The 23,904-nt window shown below is 43.3% G+C and overlaps 1 protein-coding gene across 1 annotated transcript in view; it reads left to right on the top strand.

Moving 5' to 3' along the window:
* stra6 (signaling receptor and transporter of retinol STRA6) overlaps positions 1-23,904 on the top strand; it is a 39,478-nt gene that overhangs the window by 2,827 nt on the left and 12,747 nt on the right. Inside the window, exons 2-12 of the mRNA XM_067973540.1 lie at positions 8,623-8,822; positions 8,929-8,995; positions 10,053-10,138; positions 12,531-12,670; positions 13,556-13,722; positions 15,373-15,498; positions 18,594-18,661; positions 19,060-19,136; positions 20,433-20,494; positions 21,646-21,808; positions 22,871-22,946. Of these exons, the coding sequence (XP_067829641.1) occupies positions 8,737-8,822; positions 8,929-8,995; positions 10,053-10,138; positions 12,531-12,670; positions 13,556-13,722; positions 15,373-15,498; positions 18,594-18,661; positions 19,060-19,136; positions 20,433-20,494; positions 21,646-21,808; positions 22,871-22,946 (1,118 nt within the window). The 5' untranslated portion in view covers positions 8,623-8,736. The remainder of the gene's footprint in view (positions 1-8,622; positions 8,823-8,928; positions 8,996-10,052; positions 10,139-12,530; positions 12,671-13,555; positions 13,723-15,372; positions 15,499-18,593; positions 18,662-19,059; positions 19,137-20,432; positions 20,495-21,645; positions 21,809-22,870; positions 22,947-23,904) is intronic.

Here is a 23,904-nt window from a genome sequence, read left to right as displayed (position 1 = left end):
CAGGCAGCTGTGGCTCAGTGGTAGCACGCTCACTTCAGTCAGAAGGTCATGGGTTCAAGCCCCACTCCAGAGACTCGAGCACATAATCTAGGCTGACCACTCGCAGTGCAGTACTGAGGGAGTGCTGCACTGCTGGAGGTGCTATCAGTCGGATGAGATGTTAAATCGAGGCCCCGTCTACCCTCTCAGGTGGATGTAAAAGATCTCATGGCATTATTCGAAGTGCTAATGTCCTGGCCAATTATTTATCCCTCAACTAAAAGACTATCTCGTCGTTATCTTATTGCTGATTGTGGGCGCTTGCTATGCGTACATTGGCTGCTTTGTTTCCAACATTACAACAGTGACTATGCTTCAAAAGTACTTAATTGGCTGTAAAGCACTTTGGGATGTCCTGAGGTTGTGAAAGTTGCTATATAAATGCAAGTCTTAAAAAAAAATTCTTGTGTAACTTCTTGCATATTAAATTCTGTTCATCAGTGAGACTTGATCCTTGATCAGTTTGTTTAGCTCTGGTGGGAAGGGTTTTTTTTAATAAATAAGTTGCTGAACATCACAGACCTTTGAAATTAAACACCTGGGAGATCTCAGTTAGTACGGAAACAGATGGGTTTTTTTTTAAACTTGTTAGATTGATCTGATGATTAATCCTGAATGTGTTCTTCAAATAATTCTGACTAAACAACTGTTTCATGATTAGAAGCAGGAAGATGACACTGAGGCTGTTCCCAAAACAGGATTATTGGGCCATAAAGTTTTGTTTTATGTAGTAGCTGTGCCAGATGCAGCACAGTGAACATGTCTGGCTAAAGTATGTTGTGTTTAATGAAACAGATGTATTTTGGAGGAACTTTTGCTCAACAACGTGAAGATTCAGTGTTGGGAAAAGAAATACTTTCCCAGTTATTGCACCTAACAGCTCATGTATCAAAGTCACAGGTAGTACAGATTAGATGAAGAGCAAAGCTCCTTCTACTGCCCTAAAATGCCAACCTCCGAAGAATGCCTTTTAACACAGCAGGGAGCATCCCTGATTTTCATCACTCCACCATTAGTGGCCGTGCCTTCAGCTGCCTGGACCCTAAGCTCTCGTTCTCTCCCTAAACCTCTCCTTTTTCCTTAAAACCTACCTCTTTGACCAAGCTTTTGGTTACCTGTCTTAATATCGCTTTGTGGCTTGGTGTCAAATTTTGATTGATGCGACTGTGAAGCACAGTGGGACGTTTTATTACATTAAAGGTGCTGTATAAATGCAAGTTTTTGTGCCATCCAAATTATGGGCCCATGTACCATGCTAACTAAATAATGGGTTGGGGACTGCCAACTCATTTAATCTTGGGGGCCCTTACAAGCAACAGAGAGAGGGGTCTTTATCCCATGGGGGCGGAGGTGGAATACGTCCACCAAGGAATCAATCCCAAATATTTGATGAGTTGGGTATTCTTAAAACTTTATATAGCGGCTTATCAAATCTTGAGACGTCTCTCAGAGCATCACACACAATGAATTACTTTGAAGTGTAGGGAAACATGGTAAGATCCCACAAACAACAAACAGGTAAACAACCAAGTAACTTGTCTTTGGTTTTGAGGGTAGAGGGAGCAGTGTTGACCAGGACACTGGGAATACTCCTTTCATAATGCCCTGGGAACTTTATCCTTCACCTGAACCACCAGAACAGGCAGACAGGGCCTTGTTTTAATCAAAAGGACAGCCCTTCTGACAATGCAGGGTTTTCGTAATACTGCACCAAGTGTCTGCCAAGAAGATGTATTCAAATGCTAGGAGTGGGCCTTGAACCCACAACCTTGTAACCCTAGAGGGGGGGAGTGGTACGTTAGGCTAAAGCTACAGATCCTGTGACCAGATAAGCAACAGCATAAATCAAGAGCTTTTAGAAAGGAGACGCAGGCTCCCCTAATGACCCAGTGGGTCTGGGCCGGTGTTGTCCAATACGTTAACCACATGTGGCTAATTGGAAATCCAGATGTGGCTAATTATGTTTCTGATTAGTAAATAAAAAAATGAGTAATAGACCCTGTCATTGGGCATGTGATCGCAATATTATGCGATTTAACCTTTTTTTGTGCGTTTGTTTGTAAGATGAAAAGGAAGAGTTTGTAAGTGTTTTTTGATCATGAGAACTTTACTTCCTCGGTGGATGTTTAAGGAAATACACACACACACACACACACACGTGTGAAGTACATTTACCCATATTGTGAGAGTGTGCGTGAGGTGTTTTCTGCTAAAGTTAGTGCATGTGGCTAAAACGGGTGTCGCCAGAGCTGAACCCCATGGCTATCCTACGCTGGTCTAGGTACCGTCCGCTGTAGTGAAACGCCATACAAACCAATGATTCCAAGTCTAATCCTTGGCCTGTGCTGAGAGTTGATCTTTGTTGGGGAGGCGCTAACTGCTCTGTTCTGTAAATTGTCTGTGTCTCCGTGTCGGTATGAGACAAATGTGGTGCTAAAAGCAGCGGACTGAAGACTTCTTTTTAATGAAAGAAAATCTGTAGACTGCTCAGTGGGTTTATGACCTTTTCCACAATGTTCACTGGCCGACCACTCCAGTTCTGCATGCTTACTTCATTATTCATGGCTGGCTTGGTAGAACAGCAAGTATTTTTCCTGTGAAGCTTTAATTGTTAAGGTTACACAAAATAATATTCAACTTCTTGTTTTGTTATCACAACCTGCAATGATTTTAAAATCATTTAACATCATAATCCCTCTCTGACTTAGCAATTATGAAAATGTTGCGCAAATCAGTATTTAGAGGGTTTTTTTTTAATACAACTGGTCCTTGTGGAGGGTCAATTGTGAATCAACGGGAAAAAGGCTGTCTGATCAGTCTCCAATCTCTGCAGGGGAAGTGAAACAATTTGTACCCAATTTGCCTTCATCTCGGGAAGGGAGTGTAATTTGAGTCCAATACAAATATTTACACAGGAATCTGCAGAATGTTCTCTAAACTCTCAAAGGTTACACATTTATCTCTAGTGACAAGATATTTATTGACTCAGGATCCTTCTGAAGAGTAAAGATTTTGGTCAAGTGGTGATGCACAGCTTCAAAGAAAGAAAGACAGACTTGCATTTATATAGTGCCTTCCACGACCTCAGGACGTCCCAAAGCGCTTTGTAGCCAATGGAGTAACGTTTTGAAGTGTAGTCACTGTTGTAATGTGGGAAACACGGCAGCCAATTTGCGCACAGCAAGATCCCACGAACAGCAATGCGATAATGACCAGAAAATCTGTTTTTAGTGATGTCAGTTGAGGAATAAATATTGGCCAGGACACCGGGGAGAACTCCCCTGCTCCTCTTCAAAATAGTGCAATGGGATCTTTTACGTCTCCCTTAGAGGGCGGACGGGGCCTTGGTTTAACATCTCATCTGATAGACGGCACTTCTGACGGTGCGGCACCCTCTCGGGAGTGCCAGCCTAGATTTTTGTACTCAAGTCCGTGGAGTTGGACTCTAACTCACAACCTTCTAACTCTGAGATGAGAGTGTTATCACTGAGTCAAGGCTGACACCAACATCGATGCCATGCGGTGTCCCTGTTCTCCCATCAAAAATTCCGTAAATGTTCTTGCGCAAAATCTGCAGCTTTTATTTCATGTTTCAATACTGCATGTTTGGTGCCCATATTGTCCACAAAATGTTGGTGCCAAATGTGTAGGATTATGCTGCAGATTCTTCCAAGCCCAAAATGGAACCAGTAGTGAGAGCGCCCTGGGTAGTTTGTGCAGTGTGCTGACTACAGTATGACTGCAACTAGTGCGACAGGCACAGTGGACTCCTTCTGTGCTGTAAGATTTTGTGACATTGAAAGAATGTCAACAGCAAGGAGTTTTCACTATCAGGAAGGGAAGAAACTGAAGAATGAACTACTTCTGGTTTATTTCACCAAGTGTGCATTTATAACTTGCACCTGCCTTTTATTACTTTTCCCAAGAGAGTGGTGAGAATGTGGAACTTACTACCACATGGCGGTAGTTGAGGTGACTAGCATAGATGCGTTTAAAGCTAGATAAGTGGATGGGAAGGACCTATTTCCCTTAGCAGAAGGATCAATAACCAGGAGACATAGAATTAAAGTAATTGGTAGAAGGATTAGAGGGGAGCTGAGGAATAGTTTTTTTTTAACCCAGAGGGTGGTGGGGGTCTGGAACTCACTGCCTGAAAGGGTGGTAGAGGCAGAAACCCTCATCGCATTTAAAAAGTACTTGGATGTGCACTTGAAGTGCTGCAACCTACAAGGCTACGGACCAAGAGCTGGAAAGTGGGATTAAGCTGGATGGCTCTTTTTCTGCCGGCACAGACCCGATGGGCCGAATGGCTACCTTCTGTGCCGTAAATTTCTATACATGGAGTAGAAGGATACGCTGATAGGGTGAGATGAAGTAGGGAGGGAGGAGGCTCGTGTGGAGCATAAACGCCGGCACAGACCAGTAGGGCCGAATGGCCTGTTTCTGTGCTGTAAATTCAGTTTTTTTTAAAAATCGGCCCTCTTGTTGACGTCTTATTCATCGTGTGTGTTGGAAGTGCACATGTGGAAGGCCTGAACCAGAGACTGGTGAAAGTGAACTGATCCACTAGCATGGTAGGTCTTTGCAACTTTGTATAAATTTATTTTACAGACTGAGGCAAGACTGCTGAGGCACTGATGATGAATGATTATGGTCCAAAAAGCTAGTTCTAAGGGGGCCAGGTGGTGATGTCCATGTGTTAGGAACATAGGACCAGGAGTAGGCCATTCAGCCCCTCGAGAGTTCCATTATCCTTTGTGTGAAGAAGTCTATGGGTTGCTGCTTGAGGCATTGGGTCACCTGACTGCATGGGAATTTGGGGGTTATGACTTTGCCAGTAAGTAATCTTCGGATTCGACCTCAAAAGGGCTGTAAAGAAAACCTGACTTTGTATCTTTTTTCTTCACCATCTGAACTTTGTATTCCTGATTCATCTTTCAGTAAAATGAATGTAACTCGGGCTCAAAAATCAAAAGGGACAGTATTTTAAAGTGAACTTTTAGGTGTAGTCACTGTTGTAATCTAAAGGGCAGCTGGATGAGTTCATTAGGGAGAGAGGAATAGAAGGTTCTGCTGATGGGTTAGTTGAAGTAGGGTAGGAGGAGGCTCGTGTGGAGCATAGGCCAGTAGGGCCGAATGGCCTGTTTCTGTGCTGTAAATTCAATTTACCATTGTGAATTTGTTGTGATTGTTAGACTTTTACTTCTTTTTTTGGTTCTTCGTTATATGAAACCTGTTCTTGCAACAAAACCAACTGTCACTTCCCTTTCACTTGTGAGCAGGCCAATTAATTCAGTGATCTCCACCCAAACCAAGTGCAATGGTACAAGGGCAGCAATCCTGAATAGACTGCTCCTCTACCTGTAAAATAATTTTTTCCCAGTTTATGTTAGTTGTCTGTGATCTGGAATAAATGTGCCCATCGATCTTTGGTGCCAAGTTTCCAGCTCCAACCTCGGAATTTTCCTATTCATTCAGATCAAAAGTAGTCTTCATTTTGTACTCTTTTTGACACCAATGGCTGGTTTAGCGTGGTGAGCTAGCAGCTCGGGAGTTATACTGCTGCCTCTGCAGTGCTGTGGAGTTGTATCTTTCAAAGCTCGAATACTTCAGATACCCCCTGCATATCTCCGCTGAAAAGCCATCACAATTGCTAATGTTGACAAAGTGCCGACAGGACAGTAGAAATGCAAAGGTCTTCTGTTGGACCACATGAGATGTTTTTGGACTAAAGTTTAAACAAGAAAGTTTCTCATCGGGTGCAGTTTTACAGCTACCAGTATGATGTCCAACCTGTGATCTCCTCAGTGCCTCAAGAGAATTTTCCCTTGTGGCAAGTGTACCATTGGAGACAAACCTGTATATAAAGAACCCATCACTTGTGGAGTCATAGGCACCAAACCCTCCTCTGGAGGTAGTGTCCTCGGGTACTTGGGTACAGTAGTGTAGTGGTATGTTGCTGGTCTAGTAATCCAGAGAACGTGAGTTCAAATCTCGCCATGGCAGTTTGAAAATTTGAATTCACTTTTTTTTTAACAAAAAACATTTTAAATCTGGAAATAAGTTGGTTTCAGTAAAAGTGATTGTTGTTAAAAAGCCAACTGGTTCACTAATGTCCTTTTCGGGAAGGAAACCTGCTGTTGTTGACTGATCTGGCCTACATGTGATTCCAACATTGTTGATTCTTAACTGCACTCTGAAGCCCCTCAGTTACCACCACCATCTCTGGGCACTAGGGATGGGCAATAAATGTGGCCTTGTCAGTCTTTCCTCGAGTGGCAAGGCTAAACTGCAGCTGTGTGGAGCTACCATGCTGCTTCCGTCTGTATAGGACAGCCTTGCATTCTCACCATTGTACTGTTCGCTCTTGCTCTCTCTGTTGCATTATAGCTGCCCGTAGATGCACATTTGTTCCTGAATCTGTCATGAGGGCAAACTCCAGTTCCAATGAGATGGTTAGTGGCTCCCTAATCTAAAGTGGAATCTCTGCAAGATGGTTTGAGCCTAAATTTGGAGTCATTCTTGGATTGGTTGCTTCAGCCCACAGTGGTGGGTCCAACCCTTTGTGTATAAATGTAACAGGGAGACTGAATCTTGCATCCTCCATATGTTGGTCAATTTATTTATACAGCTTTACTATTCTGAATCGTTTTCTAAGGTGTTGACTGCATGTTCTGTTCTGAGACTGCTTACTCGAGTGTGGGGTCATTGGAAAAAAGGAGAGTTTGCTTTTCTGCCCCTTTTTTTAGTTCTAGGAAGCCTGCTCTAGACCCCAAGATTTGGAGGTCACACTCTGCTTGGTGCATGCGTGTCATAAGCAATCTTACCCAGCAGTGTAATTAAATATACAAAGGGATCACTGACTGAGGGTAGATGGAGTTAAGATGCAAATCAGCCATGATCAAATTGAATGGCGGAACAGGCTCGAGGGGCTGAATGGCCTCCTCCTGTTCCTATGATAGAACCAATTAACGTGAAGTTTGTTGTTGAGCAATCTGTCCCGTTCCATTCAGCCTAACACTGTCACTGTGTCCGGATCTCTTGTATTTTTTTTAAAAAAGCATATCCCATTTCTTAGAATGGGAGACACAAGTACACAGACACAACACCAGCACCTTCGAACACCCTCTAACCCTGCTTGGAATCGGAGCACGAGGACCAGTACAACACTTCCAGAATGTTTTTTTAATGACTATATATATATTTCCTGTCTTATTTAGCACTTTGTCAAAGTGTACTTTTACTTGCAACCCTCACGAGTGAGGGGGGGTCTGGTGTTTCTTTCCGATGGGTGGAATGAAATTGGTTTAAACCCCACCCCCATTGGGAGGGGAGTTTCCTCTGACTGGAGCCCCGAATTGTTACAGGTGCTGTCTGGTGTATTTGTAACTTGTTTCCTGGCCAATAGCTCAAGAGGGTTTAGACGACTTTATTGGGGCAAGAGGAGGTGGCGTAGCCTTTTTGGAAGAGGAGGTAAAGTGTGTGTGGTACTGGACACAGATGGACCATGGGCTCCTCCTATAGCAGCTAGTCTGGCTTCTTCTTGCTTCTGGTCTTTGAATTTGATGAAGGAGGAGGGGACGGTTTAAATACGCAGGAGTTGTTCAGCAAACAACCAGGCATTTAAACTCTGGGAACTGCAGATACCAATTTAGTCGGGTAATATGGTGAAGGCGAAATGAAACAACGCTGTTACTTTAGTAGTTTTATAACTCCTCAACGTTCCATTCAGCGTCTGAACCAGGGTCCAAGACCATGGGGTAGAAATCACTCGCTAAATAACGGAGTGCTCAACAGCGCTCACCGTTAGTGGCAAAATGGAGGAGCAAGTTCCAGCGACCGCACATGCGCAGTGAAACGCGGAAATCCAGAACTTGCTTCTACTGGTTTGCCGGCAATATGACAGCTTTGATTTAAAGAGATATCGCACGCTGCAATCATTGAAAAGTGCAACCTTGCTTATCTGCCCAGCTGGAAAGTAACTAATTACGCCACAAAACAGGTACGCTTTTAAAAGAAAGTCTAAACTAAGTTTAAAAACACGGCAAGTCTTAATGACTGCCAAACAACTAAAAATTAACTTTTAAAAAGGTGGCCTCTCATTACTCCTTATTTCAATAGTTTAATTGAAGTGGATCTGTCTCTAACGGTCAGACTGTCCCACCAGATGCCAGAACTACTAAAACTATTGAGCTAGTACGTTATTATTTCGAAACTTCTCTTTTTGTGTCAGTTAATTTTCACTAATAATATGGAATTTTGATTTTGGCCTAATATATAATTATCGGACTCAAATGCCATGTTTTTTTTAATACATCTTATTGCAAAGTCTTTTGAATCTGATGCCTTAAATGAAACAAACCTCCTGGTTGTATTCACAAGCCAAGTTGTGTTTGGCTTTATTGTTGCATTTTGTTGATGCACTGCTCTTTGTTTAAATAACTATGCTGCTGACTGGCCATTTAACTGTGTATTTCCCAGTGTGACCTGTTTTGACGTTAGTCCCAGAGGTGCTAAACACGTCTTTAGGAGAAAGAGAGGGGGGGAAAAAAATCCATTCATCAACTCTGCTCATTAATCCAGATCAGCAGTCCAATGCACTTGGAGCAACAAGGTACCCACACTTAAAAGGCAACATTCCAAGGATCAGAGAAGCATTGTATTGGGTCGCTGACCAAGCGAGGAACAGTGCACAGAATGGCCTCCAGAAGTGAATTTGATGGCGTCGACTATATGGACTATCCTGACTGGTACATAGACGAACCCACCGACCCTCCCAGGGAGTAAGTTTGGTTTTGATTCGAAAGTTCATTTCAATTTTTTTTTTCATGGAACTTGTAATGACTGAAGTAAATATTGCTTTTATATATTTTTTTCTTTGTTCGGTAGTGTTGTAACGCCCTGTCAGCCCACCATCCGAGTTGATTCGTATCATATCTGTGCGGCAGGTATATCTGTAAGTTTGCTGCTTTTTTACTTCATTCAGCTTTTAATGTGTGGGTTCGAATGAATTTCTTTGAGTCTTAAGTTGTCTTGTGTCTCTCCTCAAGTGAGCAAGACTAGTGAGTAGGAGTGAAATAAAGAGTCAAGTAATTTACAATATTGTTGTGTAACTCTCTCAACCTTATTGCGGGAAGATTTCTACTGTTTTACCATTTGTCGTGCGAATTTTAAACTCCTTTGTTCCTTGCGCTCCAGTGCAGTACTAGTGGAGTGCTGCACTGTCGGAGGTCCTGTATTTTCAACGAGATGTTAAACCGAGGCCCCGTCTGCCCTCTCGGGTGGATGTAAAAGATCTGGTGACACTATTCAAAGGCGAGCAGGGGAGTCATAGAGTCATAGAGTTATACAGCACGGATAGAGGCCCTTCGGCCCATCGTGTCCGCGCCGGCCATCAGCCCTGTCTACTCTAATCCCATATAGAGTCATAGAGTTATACAGCACGGATAGAGTTCTCCCGGTGTCCTGGGCCAATATTTATCCCTCAACCAACATCACTAAAATTTATTGCACTGCTGCTTGTGGGATCTTGCTGTGTTTGCCTTTTTTTAAAAAAGTGAATACACTTTAAAAGCAATTTATTGACTGAATCGCTTTGGGACATCCTGAGGATGTAAAAGGTAAAAGCAACTTTGTTGTTTCTTGTATGTGTTTGTGCTGTAAATAGCAAATGGTGTAAATCTTTCCCCGAACTTTTCCCCCCCCCCTTCACCCCATGTGATTGAAATTAAAGTTGAGGAAAATTCAAAGCAGCTCCCCTTTAAGGGCCAGTACTGGGGAGACCTCACTGAGGTAGAATATTACATGGCTCGGACAGGATTTTTTTTTAAATGTGGTAAAGAAACCAGGACCAGAGGGGTTAAATTAGTGGGGGAAACCGGTATTGGGAAGAATTTAGAAGCGTTTGGAATAATCTGTTAAGTCAGAATGGATGGAAGATCGTGCGGGGGCTTCGGCCGGGTGCTATGTTTCGATATGTTGAGTTCTTCCCTGTTCTCTGTTCTCTGTTTCAGTTTGTGGTGCTGGTCTTCCTGTCGTTCTTTGTTAAGCGGCGCAGATTGTGCAGGAGTTTCTGCAACGCAGTGCCCGGCCTGTTACAGTTAAGTGTCTGCTCTTCCTCAGGCCCCCAAATTCAATGCCTGAACCCTGGATGAACTGAACTGTAAGGTTTCGGAGGTCAAACCCATGACATGGGTGTATATACATCACCGCATTAAGTGTGGTGGGAGTACTGAAAACTCATCTACTTAGCAATGTTTGTACAAGTGTGTCTGCCTTGTTTCTGTTCTCATCCTGGATATTGCCTTCGATAAAATGGATCAGATTACTGGGCAGTCTCGTAACACTTGTACACAGTGCCCAATAAAAGCACTGCTTGAACTTTTTAAACGTGCTTTAGCTCCTCCAGTGTTCATTATAAACTGGAAATATGTGAGCTGCCCGAGTTTAGCTTTCACCAAGACCTGGCTTTATTATATAACATGTTCATATTCTCACTTGTTTGGGCAAAGTTTTCAGCTCAATGTTTTTCTTCTGAAAATGTCCCCCCCTCCCCCCAACTCAGTGTTGAGATGGTACAGTCCATGGTTACTCATTAAAGTGGGATTTAAAACCTGAAGGTTTCAAAAAATGAGGTTAATCCCCTCTTTATGCATGTGTAACAATATTCTGTAAGATCGACACAACTAACCTCATTAAGAATTCCTATTGTTTAAAAACACACAAAAGTAATCACATTGACACGAGAGCTCGGGTAAATCTGATCCAGTATCAGTGCGTTTACATTGTCAAGTTTAGCGTTGTTGTGAAGTGAATTCTACTGGCATAAAACTTGGCTGTGTAAATCCAGGTGCCAAACTGAATCTGGAGCCTGCTGCCCGCATCCTAACTCACACCAAGTCCCGTTCTCCCATTGCCCCTGTGCTCACTGACCTACATTGGCTCCTGGTCTGGGAACGCCTCGTTTTTTAAAATTCTCATCCTTGTTTTCAAATCCATGGCCTCACCCCTCCCTATCTCTGTGACCTCCTCCACCCTACAACCCTCCGAGATCTCTGCGCTCCTCCAATTCTTGCCTCTTGCGCATCCCCGATTTTAATCGCTTCACCGTTGGCGGCCATGTTTTCAGCTGCCTAAGCTCTGGAATTCCCTCTCTAAACCTCTCCGCCTCTCTACCTCTCTCTCCTCCTTTAAGACGCTCCTTAAAACCTACCTCTTTGACCAAGCTTTTGGCCATCTGTCCTAATGCCGCCTTATGTGGCTCGGTGTCAAATTTTGTCTGATAACGCTCCAGCGACTTGGGACATTTTAACTACGTTAAAGGCACTATATAAATGCAACTTGTTAAGCAGACTGGGACTCACTGGAGGCAAATCCAGTGCAGTGGTAAACCTGGCTCACAGAGCATTTGGGGTTGTTTGAAGTTCTCCTGGGCACGTTTTAAATTGAGGTCAGGTAGGTTTTAATAGAGACTTGCATTTATATAGTGCCTTTCGCGACCTCAGGATGTCCCAAAGCGCTTTACGGCCAATGAAAGAGCAGGGATTCTCTCCTCCCCTCTCTAATAAACATTTAAATGTCTAACTGTTGGGGGAGAGCCCTGTACACATGTCTATCCAGACCTGCATGGAGCTGCCTCCTGAGCAAGTCGGCTAGTGTTCTAGCCAGGTGGTGTAAACAGGGTTCTGTCTGACTGGAACCCAAACTGCAGCCTCTGGTCTTGGATCAGTAACTGCAGTGTTAGTGTATCCCATCCTTCAAAATCTGGGATGCTCGAGAAAGCCCCTCCTTATCTCTGTAACCTCCTCCAGCCCTACAACCCTCCGAGATCTCTGCGCTCCTCCAGTCCTGGCCTCTGGCGCATCCCCGATTGTCTTCCCTCCACAATTGGTGGCTGTGCCTTCACCTCCCCAGGCCCTGAGCTCTGGAATTCCCTCCCTAAACCTCTCCACCTCTCTCTCTCTCTCTCTCTCTCTCCTCCTTTTTAAGACGCTTCTCAAAACCTATCTCTTTGGCCAAGCTTTTAGGCACCAGGCCAAATATCTCTCTACGTGGCCCAATGTCAAATTTCTGTCTGATAACACTCCTATGAAATGCCGTGGGACATTTTACTACGTTGATGGCACTTTATAAATGCGAGTTGTTGTAATGAATTAGGAAGCATTTATGAATGGATTGCTTTTCATTTTCTCTCCCTCATACGTCCTACGCATTTACATCGTAGTTCAGTGCAGAAACAGGCCATTCGGCCCAACTGGCCTATGCTGCACTAGAGCCTCCTCCCACCTTACTTCATCTAACCCCATCAACATATCCTTCCATCCCTTTCTCCCTCATGTACTTATCTAGCTTCCCCTTAAGACAGTGTCTTATTGATAAAATAATATTTGATCAGGGTACTTTAATGCAGATCAAAGCCACATACAGTAATAATTTTCCTTTACTTGATCACTTAATTTTAATACAGGTAAAATGCTCTTGTATATTTACAGTCCAGTTGGTTTCCTCGAGCATGATTACCATAGAGGGATTGCCGCTGCTGTGTTTGGCGTTCTCTTTTGTTCCCTGTGTGTCGTGGTTCTGGACGACCATCCTTTACCCTTCATCACAGAATCCACAAAGGAGACCGCAGGTAAACTGACAAAATTGCTTTTACTTTAGGCAGGAAACTCTTATATGATTTTAAAAAAACTCGGGACTGAAGGTCAATTGCCCTGTGACTTGAAAGGGACCCTTTTAAAAATAATAACCAGGTATTTCTAAGTGGAATGTTTTCAGTTCCAAGGTCTGAAATGAATTAAAGTAACTTTTTTTTTGCCTTGGTCCATGTTCCAACACAACTGACCTTTCAGTGACCAACTGTTCATTTACCACAACAGATTGCGAATTCCAATGGCTGGTTAACTGAAGAATGGAGGCTTGCACTAAAATGATATTGTGCTTTGTAGCCTTTTAGAAAGAGATTGGCCTCCAAAGGAGCAATTTTGTACCACAAAGCAACATGCACAAATCTACTTCCATGCAAGTGACGCTTGGTATAAATAAAACTTCACTCGACACACTGGAAAAATGACTATCTACGACGGGTACCCTGGCTGTGGTCTCTTTATAAGATGAAAGGAAAATACTGCGGATGCTGGAAATCTGAAACGAAAACATAAAACGCAGGAACCCTTCAGCAGGTCAGGCAACATCTGTGCAGAGTCATCGACCTGGAACGTTAACTCTTGTTTCTCTATCTCTCTCTCTCCACAGATGCTGCCTGACCTGCTGAGTGTTCTGAGCACACTGTGTGTATTTATTTTTATAAAGTGGCTGTGTTTTACATGGCAGTGTTTTATGAACATTGAAAGCAAAAATATTTTTGGTACTCCAGAAATTGTGACACAAAGTGACATCTACGGGCAGGAAATATTGTAATAAATAAATATGTAGAGGAAGAACTCGCGAACTATTGGGTTCTCTGCTGCAACCAAAATTGCAATCTCTTTGTCCTTTTTTTTATATATATATAAAGAGTACTGGAAGAGCATGGCCTTGCTTTACTATCCAGCCTTGTACTATCCCCTTCTTGCATGTGCAACGGTCAAGAGCAAAGTGGGATACCTGCTGGGCAGTTTCTTATCCTGGCTACATTGTGGTGTTCTCGTTTGGCAGAAAGTTGAATGCCCTTTATCATCCAAGGTAATTATTTTGTTTTTGCTTATGCAACTGTCTTATCTGAGATTTGTTCTAACGCTAATTACTGCACAAACAGTATTACTATTGTTGCAGCTTGAAGTGATTTGTAGAAAACCAGTACAATGCTCCTTTTCTCTTCTCCTGAAGACTCAGTTCCTTTTGCTTCGTCACGCTGAGAACCAAGGAGTAACCTCAATCGGCTTTTGCCTTGATTGCAATCAAACTTAATTATTTTTCAAATATTAGCTCCCTGAATGCGGCAAGAGTCCATCTATCCCAGTAGATATGGCCAGAAATACCTTTTACACTCTTGCCGTTAGGGTTGCCAACTCTGGTTGGAGGTATTCCTGGAGGTTTCATCACATGACTTCCTGCCTCCAACCCACGCTCACGCCATTGGTCGCCCAACACGACTATCATCGCTACGCACTGCCTTTCCCAGCCAATTGGAAGGATAACCGGCTCTTAATTACCCAATTGGATGATGCTTGACTATCAGTCAAACAGCCTTTTTATCCGGTCTCCAATATTTATATAACTAATAATAAATGGAAAAAGTCATACTTTTTTTAATGTCCCAATTATTTTTTCCTGGGTTTTGCTCGTAGCCATGTCCTGGAGATTAATCCTCAATTCCTGGAGACTCCAGGGCAATCCTGGAGGATTGGCAACACTACTTACCTTCAACTCCCACTTGGGGGCTGGCCTGTTTATCACTTGCAGGGCTATCGGTGGTAGTCTATAATCAGCCAAAGTTTTAAGCCCTGCTTTACTTCCCACTCGATGTGGAATGTTGTGCTTGGCACAGGCTAGCCATCTGGTGCCCTGGCAAATAGCTGTTATCTGAAAATCTGACCAATGGATGTGATGCAAGGCCATGGGACTTGAACCCACTGCCCTCTGTTTAGTAGTTGCTGTGTTATCTCAGTGCTGTAGCTCACCAAATTCAGGAGCTGAAATCATTGACCTGAATAGGAACACCAATGTGTGCCAGCTGTCCTGCTCCTCTCCATAATGGAGACACAGGGTCTTCTCTGTGTTGAGCCCTGAGCCTCCACAAACCACCTGGTTGGGTGTTAGTCCTGGCTCAGTGGGTCGCACTCTCTCTTGGGTCAGAAGATCGTGGAGTTCAAGTCCCACTCCAGAAACTTGAGCGCACAATCCGGGCTGACACTCCCGGTGCAGTACTGAGGGAGTGCCGCGCTGTCGGAGGTGTGCCGTCTTTTGGATGAGACTTTAAACCGAGGCCCCGTCTGACCTCTCAGGTGGATGTAAAAGATCCCACTGAACTACTCTGAAGAAGAGCAGGGGAGTTCTCCCCAGTGTCCTGCCTCAACCAACACCTAAAACAGATTATTCATCTCATTGCTGTTTGTGGGACCTTGCTGGGTGTAAAATGGCTGCCGCGTTGCCAATATTACAACAGTGACTGCACTTCAGAAGTACTTAATTGATTATAAAGCACTTTGAGACATCCTGAGGATATGAAAGACACTATATAAATGCAAGTCTTTCTGGCTGGGAAGGGGGGGCATGTAAGAGAAATGAATGTAAGTTGAGTAGTCCACTCGATGGAAGAAAATCTGAAGGTGAAGCAAGAGATTTGCGTAATTTTGTAATAAGTTTCAGTATCTGATCTGTTTCACTCTCCAGTTTTACAAATACTATTCGCTACTGAGAAGTTCCCCCCAGCTTTTATGCTTGGCGTTTCTAAGTCTCGTTTATCCTGTGTTGCTGGTGAGGAATGTTGAGACATCAGGAAATCTGTCCTTGCGTCAAGTAAGTGTCAAATTTAGCTTAAATTTCTGACTGAGACTCTGGTCTTGGACTTTATACCTAGATGAAAAGTCTGAGGGGTGACCTTATGGAGATAGATAACATCGTAAAAGGCAAATCCAGGAAATTAATATTGATCTGAGAGTTGGATAAGAGGACGTCGTTTCAAAGTAGGGCTGTTAATGGGAATATTTTCTTCACAACAATGAGTGACCAACACATGGAATGGACTCCTGGATAGACTAATGGATCAAAAACCCTGGAAACATTCAAGAACCAATGCTGTAATGGGGAGGCCTGTAGATCTTGCTGAATTACCTTCCCCATTCGTAAACAACTGCTGACTGTTACCATTGCCTACTGATCACTGATTTTAGTCTTCAATTGCGATCCCAAAATTAGAGGGCTTAAATACAAAATAACTCAATCCTTGTGTGAGATATTCACAGAAATGATTTTCCCACGATGGTTGATGAATAGACTTCCATAAGCGTTTGGTACCGAGTGCTTTTCAATAGATGATCTGGCTGTAAATGGGATTGAAGGTGTCAGTTCACTGTAGATGTAAATGATTATTTCAGACTTAACTGGAGGAAGTTTCCAGTTTGGCTTCTTGAGAATTTTAACTCTGTTTAAATGGCCTTCCCTCATAAAATTTTTAAATATGCTGTGAGGTCATGAGAATGCAAATTGTATATGATAACATTGGGGAGAATGGGCTGAATGGCCATTTCCTGTTTAACACTTGATTTTTGTTAATCCCATGTGCGCCATCGATTCCAAACCAACTGTTCAAAATGACAGTATCTCTGCTCTGAGAGACCCAGGTTGAGCTTGTGAGCAATCAAAATGTCAGCAAGTATAGTTCACTGAGCTGGTCCAAGGATGGGTTTTGCCTCTGCTGGTTGAGTAATGGCAGATATAGATAGCTTTTTGCCAACCCAAGGTATTAAGGGATATAGGCCAAAGGAGGGTATATGGAGTTAGATCACAAGTCCGCCATGATCTTATCAAATGGCGGAGTGGGCTCGAGGGGGCTGAATGGCCTACTCATGTTCCTATGATCTCGGGATTGAAGTCCTGAACAGCCTATACTGTAATCTAACAAACTTAATTAGGGGGATCCTGTGATCTTCAATGAGGCAGTGGTACAATTGCCTCGATTCCCTGGCTGACGCCTGCCAGCGGGTTTATACTTGTTCTGTCTTTGGTTTCTACTGCTAGTTTTGATGGTGTGTATCTGGTTAATCCTGGTCTGCTTTAGGTGGTAATCTGATTTCTGTAACCACTCATTTTAATCCGCGTTCCTAACGACAGCAAAGAGTGAAGTTGCTCATTGTGTCCGTCTGCTGCATATTATATTAAACCACCAGCTCAGTTAGATTTCCTCATGTACTTAAAGCAGCTGAAAGTGGATTCATTGTAGAACTTGTTTAAATTTTTTTTTAAAGCTAGATGTTTGTTAGCCTGTAGACAAACTAAATAGGCTGCATTTCTTTGGCTTTCACTGGTCCTGGAAGCAGGTTTTTTGTCCTTACTTGTGTCTTCAGCTCCGAAAGACTTTCAGCATAAAGAATTCAGGAATCCGGTTCACCCTATAACCCAGTCTCTCTTTAAAGGCTCCATGGTGCTGTAGTTTTGAATCTTGGAAATTTATAGGTGCCTCCCATCCATTGGAATTGGACTTTCAGAAGTTTGGGAGGTGATGTAAGGTCACATGGATAATTTGAACAGAAATTGGACTAGAAAGGTTCCAAGATTAATAGAAGCCTACAGCAGTTGTGCACTTCTGAGATTCTCAGTGCGCCAGAATTGGCTTGTGTTGCATTAAATCCGAGTTTATATTTTCTATAAAACTCGATTTGTTGTTACTTTTGTTAACCTGGCAAGAGCAGAGTCTATTACCTTCTGATGCGTCTCACCTACTGTAGCTGAATGCAGCAAGCAGAGGCTTTTGTGCTTATCAAGATGAGGGATGTTGGTGATTGAAATACTTTCCATTTTAGCCGCCCAGCATCTGTAGGTGAAGCATAGCACGGTTAGATGCAGAGATACCCAATGGGAAGCAGTTGTGTAATATAAACAGGTCCCTCACTGCTGAATCTGACCCATTTATATTTCAGGGTAGACTTGGCAACAGCAAACTGAGCATATGTGAACTCCACACATCTGATGGCACTGGTTGCTCTGTTTTAGTTCACAGTTTTGCGCCTGGGGCTATTTCATCCTTCAAAGTAATTGAGGTGTAAAAGGCCCTCTACTCTGCCCCAGCCTCTGAAGGGAACCCCCTACTGCACTAAAGTGGCATTTTTTAACCATGCATGCAATCCCATGGTTTCCCCAAGTGAGATTACCAATTACGTCCTGTGTCTCGAGCACTCTAAGCTGGACTGAGACTGGTCTGCGTGGGATTGACATGAATTAGTTTTTGACTGAGAAACTTCAATTCCATCAGTCTGGCCTGCTTTAGAGGGTAGGCCCCAGAGCTAAAGTGTAGTGTCTTGACCCACTGTAGCATCCATCTGCCCTCGAGGTGAAAGGTAGTAATTTAACCCATTGTATCATCCACCTGCCCTCTATCACATCCATGCAGACAATGGACCAGAAGACTGGCCCATTAAGACAAAGACACAAGAACTTTGAATTCCCCACTTGCCCCAGTTAGTCGACATTTAGAAACCGCCTAACCGATGTACACTCTCCGCTAAGTGTTGGTTATTGGCTATGGTATAACTTTTAGTGATGTTTGTTAAATAAAAAATTACCCTGGTGGGCTGCTACACCAATCAGCTTGATTCTAATGACTGGGAAAGAGCTACACGTTGCAGTCGGCTGCTTTCGGGCAGGCGGGGGCCGTGGGCCATATCCCCGCCCCCTGCCTGCCCTACGCCAGTGTGAGCGAACGACCAAACTTCCACTGCCTGCTCACATCACTGATAATAGTACACCCCAGTACAGCGCAGCTGGCAGTATAACTGGGGGCTTAAGTTCACCAAAAGTCAAACACAAGTTTGTGCTGTTGCCTGATCACTTGTGAACATTGAATGAGCTGCCAAACCTGGGCCTTTTCACTCACCAGAATCTTGTTTCCTCCTCAGTGCCTGGCTGATAACTATTACACGGATTACCTAAAGATTTTGCTGAGAAAGAAACCTTCCCGAAACAGGTCAGAGAATGACTTCAGTTTTATTTTTCATTAATTTTCTCCTCTTCTTCCTCCTCCACCACCCCGGGCTGTTTGACTGCGGTGGTCCTCGCAGCTGGGCCTATCCCCGCGCACGTGCATTTTCCAGCAAAGGCCACCAGAAACCCTGAGCACTTCTCTCGGGTCCAAGGGACGCTGAAGCCATTTGTAATGTCCCTACCGCCAACTTGGCTGGGATCGGCTAACTCAACATGGGCCTGGAGCCTGGTCAATGCAGCTCAGTAACTTAATAGACGTTGACCCTCTGATCTATTATGGGAGCCTGTGTTTAATGGCCATTCAGATGTAATGCTGTTTTGTGACTCCAATAAAAGTAGTTCAAAGAGCTTCATGTATGTTTGCTTTTCCCCCTCCTCTAGTGCCAGCACAGAGCAGCCCAGCCTCTCGTCCAGGATAGGGACCTTGATACGATCGTACATCTATCTGCCAGTAGAAGGTACCATTTAAAGCTGAAGTTGGTGTATTAAAACCATTTTACAAACTATCGCAACTCCCAACTATACCTGGGTTAGACTGCTCCATCCCTGTACACCTTCTATAAGGTTGCAGATGATGATTGCATATATTTCTCTTCAATGGCCTCTCCTTCATCTCTTAGAATCATGCAGCACAGAAGAAGGCCATTTGGCCCATCGTGCCTCTGCCAGCTCTTTGAAAGATCTATCCAATTAGCCCCACTCCCCTGCTCTTTCCCCATTGCCCTGCAAATTTTTTCCTCTTCAAGTATTTATCCAATTCCCTTTTGAAAGTTATTATTGAATCTGCTTCCACCGCCCTTTCAGGTGGTGCATTCCAATCATAACTCGCTTGAGTTTTTTTTTAACCAGCTTGCGCCACTACAAAAGGTAACTCGGAGAAGCTGTACCCGACTTTTCACCCCCCCTCCCTTCTTCCAAGGGCGGACTTTGCTTTCGTGATGGGGTTTTAAAAAAAGTGATAGTTCTCCTGGGGGAGCCGAGCTTGTTCTCCTTAGAACAGAGAAGGTTGAGTTTTTTTTTAAATCCTCTGGTTCTTTTGCCAATTGTCTTAAATTTGTGTCCTCTGGCTACTGACCCTCCTGCACTGGAAATAGTTTCTCTTTTATTAAAACCCCTTCATCATTTTGAACACTTCTGGTAAATCTCCCCTTAACCTTCTCTGTTCTGAGGAGAACAAGCCCGGCTTCCCCCAGGAAAACTATCACTTTTTTTTAAACCCCATCACAAAAGCAAAGTCCGCCCTTGGAAGAAGGGAGGGGGGGGTGAAAAGTCGGGTACAGCTTCTCCGAGTTACCTTTTGTAGTGACGCAAGCTGGTTGAAGAATCACGTTAGTGCATTGGTTTTAAAACTTCTGAGGTCCACACTGTCCTAGAAGTCTCCTGTTGAGCTCTATGGGGAATCTGTGGAGTCGTTGTGTGAAATCTTTACCTTCTCTCAGTACCCTTGTAATTCTGACCGATTTTCCCAGCTCCATTGTCTCTCTTTGCCAGTAATAATGAGACTGTTTGTTTCTGCAGCAGTAGCACCGTCTAACTCTTAAGTTGCTGGCCCTGCCTTTATTTTTTTGAAGCTCTCTGAACAAGAGCGTTGATATTTGCAGGGGTCCCTCACACTGGAACATTTGAGTACTCCCTGCATTAGTGAAAGTAGTTCACATGCTCATTCTGTGACGAATGTTGATGGGGGGGGGTCTGGAGAGGAGAGGACTTCTTGCTGAATTTTTGCCATCGGTTTATTCTGCCTTCTTTTGCAGGATTCCGCATTCCAACAAAACTTGTTGTGTCATTGACTGTGGCAATAATTTCTGTTTATCAGGTAACAACAATTGGCTTGAAAATAGATCTTTTTAAAAAAAAAATCTATATCACCAACTTTATATTCATCTGTCAGGTGTTGGTCATGTTTTCTGCTGTATGTACTTAAATATCTCTTTAAATTTTCAGTCAGTATTTTAACTAGCTGTAATCCAGGTCTGGTCTCTGTGCTTAATTTTAAGGCCACATGAGGCAATAATTAACAGAAGTAAGGCCTTTCTCATCACCTTGAAATGGTTGAAGAAAATATGAGGCATTTCTTCCAAATGTTGTAGAAGGAAAATATATTTTATGCTTTTATTTTTGAGTGTAGGAGAAAAGGAAAATTGAGTCTGCATGGTTTGGCTGATACCTTCCCTTCAGGAAAAGAAATTATTTTTTCATTACTAAATCAAAATTCAGTTTTTGTTTGTTTGTGTGGCTTTCATCTGAACACATCCTGTGGAATGGTCGCATGAGTACGGGGTTTGGGGAGGGGTAGTGGGGTTTAAGTCTTTTGGATGAGACGTTAAATCTGTCTGCCCTCTCCCAAAAGGTCATGTTTCACTATTTCAAAGACCAGCAGGGGGAGTTCTCCCCGATGTCCTGGCCAATATTTTGTGGGACCTTGCTGCGTGCAAATTGGCTGCCGCGTTTCCTACATTACATCAGTGACTATACTCCGAAAAATGTACTTCGTCGGCTGTGTAAAGCGCTTTGGGACATCCTGAGGTTGTGAAAGGCGCTATATAAATGCAAGTTGTTATTTAAATACAGCTATGAACACTCACATTCCTGGGAATGTACATTGGGTCAGTCACCATATGAAAGGTTACGTTTTTTTTTATTCGTTCATGGGATGTGGGCGCCGCTGGCAAGGCCAGCATTTATTGCCCATCCCTAATTGCCCTTGAGAAGGTGGTGGTGAGCCGCTGCCTTGAACCGCTGCAGTCCGTGTGGTGAAGGTTCTCCCACAGTGCTGTTAGGGAGGGAGTTCCAGGATTTTGACCCAGCGAGTTGTGGCCACTTCTGATGGTTACATCTCAAGTGTTAACCATAACCTGTCTTTTTTTTCGATTTTCCTCATTTCAGATTTCCAGGGTTTTATATTTTTGTTTTCGCCTCGCTATAAATCCCCCTGATCCTGGCTGTCCACTGGTTTTCCCCCTACAGGTTGCTCTCTTGCTTGTAGTGCACGTTGTCCCTACTCTACAGAAGATGCGGGATGGAGTCCGAGAGGAGATCTCCTACGTACTGGAGGGATTTGGTATCAATCTTTCGGAAAATAGGACTGAAGTTCTCCATATTGTCAAATATTACTTTTGGATCATCGAAGGTACCAGCTTGGCTGCTATTTAGTCTGCGTGCATGGGTATTTTTAAAAATGACTACCAACAACCTTCTCCCCTTTATCCAGCCATCTAAAAATTGTTAGGGTCATACTGCGATAAGGAAATGTTCAAGTTTGACTTCAGTTTATTTGACTTATTAATAATCTTTCTATTGATGAAAGGAAATCATTTAATTTTATTATGGTTGAAAATCATTTCACATTCAGCAGCTCACCGCTAGATTACAAGCTCTCATCTTGCAGACTGATTCGCTTTTCCTATCTGTATCTAACTGGTTGCTTAATTGTAACAATGCGATTCCACTTACTGGTGTGAAGGGAAGTCTCTGAATTCTCCGTCAAACCGACATTGTGTGGGTACGCCAGAGTGGAAATTTGCTCTTCGTGCATTGAGTCAAACGTCCCTCTGTTGAATCAAACGAGGGCTACTTTTGTCGTCGTGCTAACGAGTTAAATATTTGAACATCAGGACATTAATCATCTGTACAGAATCCGCCCAAAAGTTAAGGTGACCCGAGCAAATTCCTGCAAATGGTTTAAAAGCCGAAGCATTGTGGAAGACTGAGTATCTAGATTTGAGGTGGTTTGGGTTTTTTTTTTGCTTATGGTAACACCCATCAGAGGGCCGATCTTTCTATGCATTGATTTCCTCGTTGGTTGCCCACAGCTTGGACTATAAACACTGCGACAGCCAATGTGGGAGTGCTCTCTACTGAACCTAATCACCATTCGTGTGCTAATGGGTTTCTGTTAACACTTAGGAGTTTGGGAAGAGACGATCAAAGTTCTGTTTGTATAACATCTGAACGGTGCGATGAAAAATAATAGAATCATAGAATCATAGACGTTTACAACATGGAAACAGGCCCTTCGGCCCAACATGTCCATGTCGCCCAGTTTATACCACTAAGCTAGTCCCAATTGCCTGCACTTGGCCCATATCCCTCTATACCCATCTTACCCATGTAACTGTCCAAATGCTTTTTAAAAAACAAAATTGTACCCGCCTCTACTACTGCCTACTAATGCGTTCCCTTTTCCCAACAGTCTGCTACGTATCTGCAGTCGGTGTCTCCTGTTTTGTCACCCTGTCTACATTAATGAGGTCAATGGTTTTACACAGGTAACTTTTTTTTTTAAAAAAACACGCACCCAATGATGCAGATTTTCTGCCCATTTGCAATCGGTGAACAGAAAATCTAGCCTGATTTGTTATTTTAATAAACCATTTTCTGTAAGTATATGTACAACAAAATGGTACTTGATATTTTCATTTACTTTTTTAAATTTCCATGACTGACTAGTTATGATGCAGAAAATTCTTGGAGGTTCCAATAGTTTTTTTTTTGTTCTCCTAATTGTGGATGAGTTTTATTATATTTTAGATAGAAAATAGGAGCAAGAGTAGGCCATTCGGCCCTTCGGGCCTGCTCCGCCATTCAAAATGATCATGGCTGATCGTCTAACTCAGTACCCTGTTCCCGCTTTTCCCCATATCCCTTGATCCCTTTAGCATTAAGAAATATATCTATCTCCTCCTTGAATACATCTAATGACTTGGCCTCCACTGCCTTCTGTGGTAGAGAATTCCACAGGTTCACCACCCTCTGAGTGAAGAAATTTCTCCTCATCTCGGTTCTAAATGGCATACCCCGTATCCTGAGACTGTGACCCCTGGTTCTGGACTCCCCAGCCATCGGGAACATCCTCCCTGCATCTAGTCTCTCTAGTCCTGTTAGAATTTTATATGTTTTGAGGAGATCACCTCTCATTCTTCTAAACTTTAGTGAATATAGGCCTAGTGGACCCAATCTCTCCTCAGTCCTGCCATCCCAGGAATCAGTTTGGTAAACCTTTGTTGCACTCCCTCCATGGCAAGGACATCCTTCCTCAGATAAGGAGACAAATTTTCTGTTGAATTGCACCTAGTACATGTGCATTTTATTCATTTGATGATGGTTGAGAAATTTATATTTCCATTCAACAACAACAACTTGCATTTATATAGCGCCTTTAACATTGTAAAATGTCCCAAGGCGCTTCACAGGAGCGTAATCAGACAAAATTTGACAATAAGCCAC

The sequence above is a fragment of the Heptranchias perlo genome, chromosome 38, assembly GCF_035084215.1.
Source record: "Heptranchias perlo isolate sHepPer1 chromosome 38, sHepPer1.hap1, whole genome shotgun sequence".
NCBI classification, from domain to species: domain Eukaryota; kingdom Metazoa; phylum Chordata; class Chondrichthyes; order Hexanchiformes; family Hexanchidae; genus Heptranchias; species Heptranchias perlo.
Note: the sequence above shows the minus strand (reverse complement) of the source record. Positions and strands in the feature narration are given on the sequence as shown.